The 13,332-nt window shown below is 33.8% G+C and overlaps 1 protein-coding gene across 1 annotated transcript in view; it reads right to left on the reverse strand.

Moving 5' to 3' along the window:
- Nucleotides 1–4,070: 4,070 nt before the first annotated feature.
- LOC149788410 (QRFP-like peptide receptor) overlaps nt 4,071–13,332 on the reverse strand; it is a 145,039-nt gene continuing 135,777 nt past the window's right edge. Inside the window, exon 6 of the mRNA XM_089974373.1 lies at nt 4,071–10,049. Within this exon, the coding sequence (XP_089830499.1) occupies nt 9,600–10,049 (450 nt within the window). The 3' untranslated portion in view covers nt 4,071–9,599. The remainder of the gene's footprint in view (nt 10,050–13,332) is intronic.

A 13,332-nucleotide genomic window follows, 5' to 3' on the forward strand; every position in this document is an offset into this window, starting at 1 on the left:
TTGCATAGTGTTTGATTCTTGAAGGAAAATAATTTCCAGTGCTTTTCACGCTGGTTATCTTGGTTATTTAAAAGAAAAAACATAACATATAGCATATGTATTGTTAAAAGAACTTTCAATTACCTTTGTTGTAGTTTGTGATTGATGGTTGTAATATGGGTATAGAGTATAATGCTTGGCCATGCTTCAGATATAAAACAAAATTGATAGTTCGGCTGGGTTATTTTAACTTCCTGGAGTTCAGAGAAAAGTTGTAAAACAATTTGCCCATAACGTTTTCTACATTTTGTCTCTTTTGCAATTCATTCATCGCAATTTCAGAAGCTGGCATTGCATACTCTGGCAAGGTTCGATTGTCCTATTTTAAATTTACTGAAGTTAGTGCACTTTGAACTAGTTCAAGCCGATTTTGTTTAGCACATGGGTGCATCCATTTGATCCACCGTGTGCTTAGATCATGCACGCTTTCCAAAACTACAACATGTAACGAAACTTAAACTACATTACATGAAAGTTGTATAGAGATATGCAAGTATTCTTTCCTCTGTGCTTACTGCAGATGCAAACAACTTCATCTTACACGTGACCTCTGTCAGAAGTACGTAATATATGTAGCGTGCAAAGAAAGGCATTTCATATTTATATGAATGATACTAGTCAGCCATCAAATATAGCATCCATTACTTACTCATAAATATATAAACCTTTAAATTTCTTTCCAAAATCCACAGAACAGAAGTTGAACAATTTTGAAAGATTGCTTGCTACGATAAAGGGCTTTTAAATTTACATAACTGACGCAGATCCGACATAAAACATGCCGCCATGACAACTATAGTAAAACCTTTAAACGACTCCTTCTCAAAGCATACTTTGACTAAATTTGACAGAAATCATTCGGACGTAAAAGCATTTAAAATTAGGCTAATGATGCCGTTTTTCATATGACTACATTGACTAAAAATAAAACATATTTTCAAATGACTTCTCAAAAACACATGAACAAAATTTGATCAAATTTGTTAGAAAGCAGCGAATCATAATTCATTTCAAACGATACCAATCTGCTATTGATAATAAACATGGAAAAAAAACTATCAATGATGTCCTCTGAAAAGCTGCAAAAAAAACCAAAAAACAACCCCAAACAATTTTACCTCATTTAAACAAAGTTCTTGAAACCTTCTCCACCATATGTTTTGTTATTTTCTTTTCTTTCTCCCTCTCGTTTTCTCTTTCATGTAACATAGACAACATACGGTTGCATTTCATGCATTTTACACACGTATAAACTCACACTCAAACACATTTGGACACAAATGTGAATTATAATATTCTTTGTGGGCGTACGTTTAAAGATACAAAAAGAAAACAATATTGGCAAAGTTCTGACATAAAGTATAATCCTACTATTATTTTTGGCTTCGTTTGCTAAAACACCCACACCATCGAAACAACAAATATTGTAAACAAAACATCTTTTCAAACAATGTACCATAATTAACAAATTTAAGTGCATATTTTTAAACTCTTCTAAAAAGGTACAGACAGGACGTAAAGTCTGGCATATATTTGAGCGGTTGATACGATCCCACGATGACGTACTATTTTTGGACGAGAAATTTCAAACACACCGTTTCACTATAATCTATCGAATATGACCAAAATGGATTGTCATAGTTGATGCCTGTTAGTAATCTGCAATCTTTGTGGTTGTTGCAACCCAGCATATGGTTTAGTTTGGGTTATTGTTATACCCTTTCTGCAACTATGGTTATGAAAGAATGACGTCATTGTTCCTACCAAAGTGTAATCTGCAATTTATTCTCTTAAAGACCTTACAGCTCGTACAAAATAAACTAAATCAACTTTTATTAATATCACACATTAATCTTCGCCCACTTCCCATAAATAATCGGGAAATCTTTACACCATAAGGGATCATTACTAGTACAACAGAACTAAGATGCCGCCATATTAATTTTTAATTTCTGAAATCAAACAAGATGGATGACTGCAGTAGTTGATCATCTTTACTTCTAATTCACCGTTTCTTTTCGAGAACAGGTTCCTCTTGATTAAATCTTTGTCAAAACATACACCTTTAATTAGAGAGCCTAAGGGACATAACCAATGATAATATTTTACACTCAATTTAACTAGAGGACACAAAACACACAACCAATGACTATTTTTCAGTCGATTTAATTCTTTCGTTGTTAACGACGGAATTAAGAAAACATCTGTTAGCTGAAGCAATAAAAAACGTGCGACTGATTTGATGAAAAGTAAATTTATTTGTTTTCTTAATATGTTCCTTAGTTAGAACACATGTACATGCAATATGCATACGGCTTGTTATGAGTTATATTCAACATATAAACAAACATGATAACACATACGACATAGTTTAAGCACAAAAACTTCAGACACCATGTATAAAAATGCCTTTAGGTCAATCTATGCAAGCGTCTTGTGTACTGGATGCAATATTCCGAGTTCCCTAAACTCGTTCATGTTTTTGTTTTGTTTATTGTTGCAACACTGCTATGTAGTGTTTGTTTTAGGGATCTTTGTTTGACGAACATACAATCACCTCTGTACTTCGCAACTCGAAACGTTGTGATCACTACATTATAACGTCTTTGGTGTTATTCTGAACTCTGGGTGAGATTAGACGTAAGATGATGTTTTGAGACTTCTGTTCGTTAATATGTAATGGAAAAAAGAAGAAAAAAGTGTTTATACAATTAAAATAATCGCAATAACAGCCATGTAAAAGAAACTCCAGGAAATCAATTAGCCATTTACAGCCTCCTGCGGAAAACATACAATATCAGCTAGTGTTATAATGAGAAAAATTAATCTCATCCGCATGCACTTTTGTTTGTATATTTGAAAAGATGTGTTTGTGATCATCAACCTGCGCATATATAATACATTTTTAAATATTCACTCATCTATTATATTATAGACAACTTATAACAGTGTAAAAAATCCCATTATTTTCTGTGCAAATACCCGAAATTGGCGACATATATTCAACATAGAATTGCTGAATATTTGGTCACCAACCTATCATTTTAAGTGATTTGGAATCACTCGGATGTCTGGCTGCTGTATATAACCGATTATAACTGCAAACAACATCAATCCTGATCCGTCGTAACATAATGCACTTGCAGATTAGGGTCTAATTTGTTTATTCTACATATTAGTGCTTAAGCATAATGGATCGGTACAGTTTGCAGTTGGACTCCTCTTATAATCGAGTATATATGGTATGTAAAAGTATCAGTTTGTCATAAAGTTGAATACTCTTTATTTTTATACAGTTCTGAGCTAACACATAAATGAAGTTAGTATGGTTGCAATTACTGTGCTCTAAACTTTCCCCACGTATTGTTCATAAAGTGCTTGCAATAGCAGTTGTAAATAAGTTGTATATATCAGTCTGTTCATATATGTGTGCTGAGGCTGGCATTCTGGAGGCTTAAGTAAAATGAACATACATGCTTCATATTCTACACCAATAGATTATCATTAGGTCAGAATCTGCCTGACTACCCATTAAATGTGTTCAGTCTGGGGTGAAATGAATTTAATGTCCGTCTGTATGGTGTAATTTTCTATGAAAGTTTCTTGTACTCAGTCCATTGACAGTTAAATGTAGTGATCTCATAGACGAAGGGATTTGTTTCCTATTATTTACAGTTTGTTTATACTTAGCGAATTCGCACATGTATGGTGAAATACGATATGGACCAAACATACTGTTTGTTATATTTAATTGTTATAGAAATGAATTATTCTTTATGTAGTGGAATGTTGGCCATCATTTTATGGGTAAAACTGAAAGCGGATGGCATGTAAATATTTGTAGGAATGCAAATGCCTTTATATAAATATAAAACATTTGTACGACAAAAAAAAAGATACATTGTGTTCTTTTTTATGAATCATTAAGTCCCATGATTAATACAGTATTTACTCTCTTTTAGGTCCAGCCAAATTACAAATAAAAAACATCCTCATCTGCCATAGCATAAAGCACCTGCATATCAGGATATATTTGGTTTGTTCTACTAATCACTCCTAGCAAACTACCAAGACCAAAATCTAACTGTGCATTGTGTGACGGCAAATCTTGGTCTGTGCAGTTTTGCATATGGTCTCTACTTAAACGCGAGTACATAAGTTATTTATTTAATTGTACTAGTTACCATGAATACCATTTTTCTTTCAGTTTCAATCGGAGGGTTGGTAAATTATATTCAGTGTCTATCGTGGTGAAAACACGCTTGTACCACGTGGTTCCTGACGCTTTAGCAATTATGAATCTTACCAGTTTTGATAATTGTTCTTTTTCCATTGGCATCACACATTTAACCCGACAAACAAAATTATATATCTGTTGCTACTACTCACAGGTCGTAAATAGTACTACTGTGGTCAGATCCAGGTCTTTTTAATAACCGTCTATTGTTCAAAAGTACCTGCCTAAACAATAGGCAAAGAGATATGTAGTAATCTCTTATTTTAGAATGTATTGTTTCTCTTTCTAAAGGTTTAAAAAAAATTCCAGCGATAAGTACATATCCAAGATAAATGTTTGAGAAGGTTGTTTTCCCTTCTTGCGATAGGAACTTAACAAAACCCGTTCTAATGAAACGATTGTCTTACTATTCTCTTTTGTCCCTGGAATTTTCTCGTCTTTATCACAAATTTGATTTGTTTTATATTTGCAGTTTGGTATTAAAAATGTACATACATACATACATACATACATACATACGTCTGAGTTTAGTTGGTTCCATGCATTTCCGCAAAATATCAATATATACTTTTAGTAACGGCGTTTTGCTACAAGGAACGGACCACTGAAATATTTTACCAATAAGGCATGTATAATCGCAATAGAATGACTAAATATGTTGTACTTGTATCAGTATACATATATTACATGCATGTGAAACCATATATACGCGCACATAAGTTCATACCTACATAAGTTCAAGGATTGACGCTCTGATACAACCCAGTCATTTTATTCCCCTTCCGTTCCGTAAATTGGCATTTACCATTTCCATTTAATGACTTCTTCAGTACACATATCGAATGCAGAAGTCAAATTATTGATAGTACAATTTATATTTAGCAGAGGTTCTGGGATCATGATCTGTAAATATGCACGTGTACTTTGTATTTGGTATCGTTGTACAAGCAGATTATACTTCTTATTGCGCAGTATGTGTGCAAACGAGATTGAAGCCGTAACACCGAGAGATACACAAACTATAGTTTGAAGGATGATTGAGAAAACATGTGAGATGATTCCGATTATTTTATCCTAGGTGAGGAAATTACTGAATTTTGTTAAGCGAGAAAACTCCCAAACTATTGATCTTTATACAGTACATTGATCTTTCTCCCATCTTGTTTTCTTATGATTTTACTGTACTTTCCATTTACTGTAAGATCACATAAGTTTCACCTTTGATGTGAGAGAAGCAAGATGAGGGCGTTTTCCTTTCAAATAAGACAAGCACATTTCGATATAGACAGGGCGTTTTCGATTGTTGAAAATATCTCGATGTAGACCACAACAAAGCCATTTTCTATGTTGCAGTTATTGGCATCTGATGAATGGACGAGAGTACGAGATATGATAATTCTGTCGTTCAGGAGGAATGTCTTCTTCCATTTCAATGAATGATATGACTTAATTTGAAGAAACTCGTCATTCAGGCGAAGTTGGTTACCAAGGAATTTAGACATGGTGCATATTTCCGTCTATGCAGCACTTTTAAAATACCGATATATTTTAAGGAAAACTGTAGTAACGTTAAGTTTAATAACGTAAAGTGTAGCAACGTCAAGAATAGTAACGTCAAGTATAGTGAAGCGTTATTTGAACAAACGAATAAAACGATGTTTATAAGATGTGGATACAAGAAAACGCACTTTTAAAAAATAAATATTTTAATTAGTGATGATGGTGTATTGTCCCACAAAAAACACAGACTGTAACTATACATAAAGGGTCATCTGATAATCTAGGAATAATGCAAATTCACCAGGCACTATGACAGAAACTTGCAATATATAACATGCAACTGAAGCTAGCGAGGGGCTCATATACACATGCATACACGCACGCACACACACACACACACACTATTATTTTCTCTCAAAATATTTTGTAAAAAATAATGTTGTAATACATTATGTTCCTTCATTGACATAATACATTTTATAAACTCACTTTACATTAAATTTAGCAGCAAGAGTGAACTGGATTGATTTCCAGTATAATTTCATCAGGTAACAAACATGTAGATATCTGATAAGTCTAAAATAGCTTCCTTCTCCACGATTTCTGTTTCATGTGCTGGAATGTGATGAACATTTGTCTACAAAATGTAACATGATGTGGTCTCAAACAATCAACAAAATGGGACCATTCTATGATGCGTGTAAGAACTGGGACCATTCTATGATGCGTGTAAGAACTGGGACCATTATATGATGCTTTTAAGAACTGGGACCATTCTATGATGCGTGTAAGAACTGAGACCATTCTATGATGCGTGTAAGAACTGGGACCATTCTATGATGCCTGTAAGAATTATGAGCATGACTAATGCCTGATTTCTGAAATAAATACAAAGAGGGCAGCACTGACAAAAGAGAAGTTGAGCCACATGAAAAACTCAGATTCTAAACTGTAGTTGTATGTATGTATGTATGTATGTATGTATGTATGTATGTATGTATGTATGTATGTATGTATGTATGTATGTATATATATATGTATGTATGTATGCATCTATGTCTGTCTGTCTGTCTGTCTGTATGTATGTATATATGTATGTATGTATGTTTGTATGTATGTATGTATGTATATATGTATGTATGTTTGTGTATGTATGTATCTATGTATGTATGTATGTGTGTATGTTTGTGTATGTATGTATGTATGTGTGTGTATGTTTGTGTGTATATGTATGTATGTATGTCTGTATGTCTGTATGTATGTATGTTTTTGTGTATGTATGTATGTTTATGTATGTATGTATGTATGTATATATGTATGTATATATGTATGTATGTTTGTGTATGTATGTATGTACTTATATATGTATATATGTATGTATGTTTGTGCATGTATGTGTGTGTGTATGTATGTATATTTGTGTATGTATGTATGTATGTATATATGTATGTATGTATGTATGTGTATGTATGTATGTATGTTTGGGTGTATGTATGCATGTATGTATGTTTGTATATGTATGTGTGTATGTATATTAGTATGTATGTATGAATGTTTGTGTATGTATGTATGTATGTATGTATGTTTGTTTGTATGTATGTATGTATGTATGTATGTTTGTGTATGTATGTATTTATGTATGTATGTATGTATGTATGCATGTTTGTGTATGTATGTGTGTGTATGTATGTATGTATGTACGCGTGTCGATGCATCCATGGTAATATGTAGCACCCTTGATGTTTTTGTTGTACATCCACCATACTTATATCACTGTGACTTCGGCAATCCAAAAGAATTCTACAAAAAAAATTAAAATCTTTAGTTGAGTAATATAAATTTGAAAAATATAAGCATTTACTCTCTAATTTCACGATATTCATAGATTTCTTGTGTGATTGGGCTGACGTGCGATAACTATTGGCAAATTTTCTCATGCAGTCAAACCTATACTGACGGTCATCTTTACTCAGCGGTCATTCTTGTAGGAAACGATCACCTGCCTTTCACAATCAGCGACCACGTGTTTCCTAACCAAGCAATGGTTTCTGTCTTAAGCGGTCTCTAGAGAGAATGACATATACCTTTAGTTATGATTTTGTTGTGAAGTGCGCTTAAAATAATAATAATAATAATAATAATAATAATAATATTCGCTGCATGTTATTTGTTCAAAGCCCAATTTTAAAAGATGAAATTATGCTCATAGGTCACATGTGTTCAGTGCCCAGTTTTGCCTTTTCCCATTAGTCGCCGCTAATGATAGGTTTGACTGCTTATTGAGACGTTCTACTTATGCCACCAGATGTGTTGGCCTGATTGACAATAGCTTACAAACCTCAGAAAGACATCTAAACAATGTCAGAACTTTGGTACAGCAGAAGCAAAAAATGTGTTGATATGAAATACTATAAATATACATTCTGTACCAAAGTACCGAAGTACAAATTCTCATACCGTTGTACTTTTGAGCAGTAGCTTGCTTTATTCTTGATCACGAAAACTTAGAATGATTCAGATACGTCATCAATGTTCTAAACATGGTGGATACACAAAATTCAACATTCAGGATTGTAAGAGTTTGCTGCTTTGGTTAGATAATTGCAGCAGGTGGTTCCTTAGCTCTTCATTAATATTTTGTATAATAATGTTTGGTTCTTTATTTGCTCCGAAGTGCTTCAAAGTCGCCGTAATACCGTAGCAATATAGATGATTATTGAACAATACGGGGATTCCTTCAAAGAGACTGAAGTAGTGCTTTAAAGTGGTAGATAACACGCAAAACTTCATTAAGAAGAAACAAAACTTGGTGGAGCAGCAGAGGCTCAGTGGTTACACTGCCAGTCACAGGACTAGAAAGATGTCGGTTCGAATCCTATCTCTACCATACCTGATAGAGCTGTTTGGTGTGTCCATGGACAAAGCACTTACCACCAATTATCCAGATCGATATTTTCTTTGAGTGCCATTAAACACAACACAAAACGTCATAAAAGACGCAATGAAAGCGGTAAGTACTTGTTGAAATAATTTGTTTTTCTTCGAAAGGTGTTCGGCTTTATTAAGTTGCCAAATTCTCATCGGCGGGTTTCAATTCCAGCACAGACATTTATTTTCTTTCGACTTTCCATAACAACGGTAACAACGAATAAAGAGGTGAACCTAAGTGACTTTTGTTTCTGAGGACCCCTCCTGCATATGCCATCCTAAACATGGCTTGGATGTTGACGCAATAAACTCGCAGATATGCACGCTCCTCAAAAATTATAATATTTCAGAATATACCGCTGGCCATCTAAACCTTAGTGAAACGTCACAACTCATTATTACATTAACATACTGAAAGGATTATACCTTCCTTCTGTAACCACAAACTGAAGTGAAAAAAACAAATCGACGGATAAAAAACCAGACTATGGCGGCTTATATGTGCTTCATTGTGACGTTATTGGTAAATTGTTTTTTTTTTCTCTTTCTGACGCGTGCTTCCTTGTAACGCGTCGTCATGATTGAACCCCATACCTGCAAATAAAAGAACTACTGGCTTTTTCTCCTATGTATTCGGTAAAATTCGTCACATTCTGCACTAAAGGCATTGCAGAGAAAAGACCACACGAAGTGCAATATAAACTGAAGTGATGTAGATATCAAAGCGTACGTTTTTCTCATAGTAGCACTTTACCAGCGAATTTACAGCGCTTTGGCAGTGGGCTTTAATCCTTCCAAAGGGAGATAACCCATTGCGAGGAGTACGGCAGATTTTCTACACATTAAACTTCAGAGATTTGTAGAGCTGATCCTCTGCATATCCAGCAGAATACAATTACTCCATAATGACGTTCAATTCCATCATTTCTTCGCTCTCTTTCCGGTGCCGACCCTTTATGAGTGGTTTTTCTAATGCATTACACCGGTAGCATCCATTCGAGTTATTATACAGACGTCGGTCCGCTTTGCCTGTGCTGTCTACCATAGAAGCCTTAGTCGTGAATGTAGCGGATCTGTTTATATTTTGTAGCCTTTTTCGTTTCGACCAACAAAAACATAGAGCGTGCTGAAAACTTTTTCGGAAGTTTTTGGACATAAATCCATACACTATCGGGTTGACGCAACTGTTCGCGTACGCCATGAGCGAAAAGGCGATTCTAATTGGTTTGAGATGACCTTCACTCAGAAGGTTGACCATTTCAAAGGCAATTAGCACATTGTTGATCAATATAGGTCCCCAGCATATGATGAACAGTATCACGATCGTCACCAACATCAAAATAACCTGCGTAGAAAGTAAATAAGAGTACAAAATTAATCCTTAGCTTACAAAATCAAACTACTTATTAATTACTGATAAGATAATGTACACAGAGGGTAACAAGTTTAATTGAAATGCAGTCATTTGCACCGCACAATTAATAATACCACATCTACTAATTTATCTTTTACAGGGCTATCTAGCTACGTATCAAACAACATCACATCTTGCTAACTACCTACCCGGTTTCCCTCTAAAAAAGTAGGTATTCTATTTTCTTGTGGGGGAGGGTCAGAGAATGTTAAAAATCTAAATCTGGCAGCAAGGTACTTGTATCAACTGTCCATTTCTACGTTCATTTAACATTTTCTTACAGAGTGGAGGGTGCAAAAGAAAGGTCGTTACTGCATATCGACAAAGTGACAATTTAGGTGTTGTACGATGACATAATTACTGTGTTCATTGCCATGTTCTTTACTAAAATTTTAGCAATATACATGATCTTGTTGACAATTAAAATGTTCTGAAATAAACTTTTGATTCTCATCAATGTCTTCTTATTGTGCTACGACTTATAGTCATAAACTAAGTAACGGAACGAAGAAAAACCAACAAAATTTGTAAAACCTAACAAACAATGTAATAATTAGTGATATAAATGAACATGTAAGAGGATTAAATAGTATTATGAACTGAATCCAAAATAATCCCGAAAATGTCTGTTAAAGTTCCAAAACATGAAATGTTCCGTATAAATTTCAAATCCAAGAACTAGTCAGCCTGACGCGTCAAAATAGTCTTGTCCAGCACTTTTTAAAAAATAATTCACGACATTTTAAAAATAATATAGTGCGATGGGCACTTTCAATTTGCACTGAATAATCTAAACGAATGTCTCCTCCCAATTAACATCAGAATATAAGATAAAAATAGGTCTACAGACTTGATGTTACAACAAGAACACAGGAAATAACAATAGGAAAATTGTCCAGTCTTAGCTACTTATATTAAGGTGAAAGGCTAAAGCACGCATATTACCACTACTCTTACATGACAAATGGCACATTTCCAATATCGTAAAAGTACTCGAATGATTTAACCCAACCAATTGGAAATAACTTTATTCTTCTAAGATACCACCTGACAGAGCAGTCTAATGGGAAAAAGCCCGAAACTTATGAACATATTTACTAATAATTATTATTACCTATTATTATTAATAACTGTCAACACGTACGTGATTATTTATTTATGGATCCTGTGCAATTTTACGTTCTTAATATCTTTAAATAGAGCGTATGTACTTAATGAGATTTCAACTAAAGATAATCGTTACAATTTACAGCCATGAATGCAATTTAAAATGTATGATATACACAACAATTGCCATTTAGGTATTTATATCAGGGTTGTTTATATTTGAATTACTCATTTCTATATTAACATCTAAAGTGGAATCAGTATGTTAGCTGTGTTCAGCTTTAATTTGAGAGGATTTATTTATTTAAATACTTTACTGGAATGCAATAGTGCTAACAATATTTTCGGAATAAATCACGGTTTTGGGATTATTGTGAGTTCAGTTAGATCTATTTTGGATGATATAATTGTGATACATCAAGACTCTTAGCACATCAACATTATTCCAGGCTATTGGTACATTTGCACTTTCAAGATATTAATTCAGAGCACCACTGGAATTCTTTCGGAAGACTCTGTACCAGTGGACTTGTGAGAGAACGTTTAGGACTATCTGGGATTTAATTTACCTTATGGTAAGTTCTTTTCAAATTTTCACTTTGTATTGTAGCAAACTGAATTATCTTTTGAAAAGTTACTAGAATTGTTGGTTGTCACTCTTTGCTGTTACTTAGTTCATGGCCATATTGTCATAAGAATCTATACATTTACACAGATACACGCTTTCTAAATTCAAATTTGTCGAAGTCTAGTGGATTTTCGTGTATTTATGCGAACAATAATCCAAAGAACGACATAAAATATGAATCCAGAAAGCTCTAAAAACGACTCAAATGCAAGCATTTCTTAAATGATATGAAAACCTAATCGGGTCATCTTTATTTAGAACGAGAAAAAAAAAAAAACATTCATCGTTATGCGGGCTTATGCATGGCAGTGAAAGAGTTGTCACAGAAAAAGCCAAACAAAATACCAAGTTCCTCAAAAATGCAAAAACATTTATGTAAGATGCAAAACCTTATTTAATGGAATAAAAATCAGAACGATTAGTCTGTATAGGCAAAAGAACTAATCAAAATGCAATCACTAGGTTTGTTTGGGAAGTGTGCAAATAAATCGTAAACATTGCCTGCAACTGTGTATTAATAATAAAGGCAGTAATTCTGTATTTCTTATCACTTCAAGTTATTCCGAGTACGATTATCCTGAACTTTATACATCCAGTGAAGAATGCGACATACGTCTTTAACGTTATCTTTTAAGGAACAATACCGTAGAAAATTATTCCAATGGCTGGCTTTTATAAGGTCTGAAAAAGACAAAAGTGCATGTTACGTTGTTAAAGAAGCATCACCAATTATGTGGTTTGTATTATATAAACAGCAGTCAACTCGTAATATCATAATTTACAAAGAGCTACATTCGGATAGCAATATTTTGATTCACGCTCTACTGATGAAGCTGCTAACGCTTACCGGTTATCCATAATTGTATTGTCCACGTCGTAACCGTTTGTTAACCAGTCAGAAGTCTGTGTTCGTTCATTCGACTAAATGATTGGCTTGCCATTTGTCCTTACAGTTCCCTTAACTTGGACAGTATATAAAGACATTAAACTGCTCTGCTTTTGATTCTCAAAATATATTAATCATTTTATAGCACAACTTAATCTATCCTCCAAACGCACTTAGCGTTACTTTCATTAATAAGTAATTACTATTATTAAGAGCTTCAACATGAGACTGGAAACGATGACCGAGTAAATGGAATGTTTTCACCTAGGGAACACAAAATATTATTTAAAAAATTTAAAACTGATACCAGAGTAAGATAATGACGTTGCAAATAGTTTTATGGATTTACATAATCATGAAGGTGAGGAGACTATAAAGATATGTCACAGTGATTATCGTAAGTACACTGAAGACTCAAGTGCTCATAGTATTCTTGTCATAAGAAACAGATCACCGTACTTTCTATTAAAGTTGTCCACGTCTAATTGATTACAACTATGTACCAGAAGCAGAATTTGTTTAACTAAGTTGCACATTTGCAAAGTGGACTGAGATGAGTCAACTACGTGTGGAAAATACAATGTTATATGAAA

The sequence above is a fragment of the Sinohyriopsis cumingii genome, chromosome 11, assembly GCF_028554795.1.
Source record: "Sinohyriopsis cumingii isolate HCF-2022 chromosome 11, ASM2855479v2, whole genome shotgun sequence".
Taxonomy (NCBI): Eukaryota; Metazoa; Mollusca; class Bivalvia; order Unionida; family Unionidae; genus Sinohyriopsis; species Sinohyriopsis cumingii.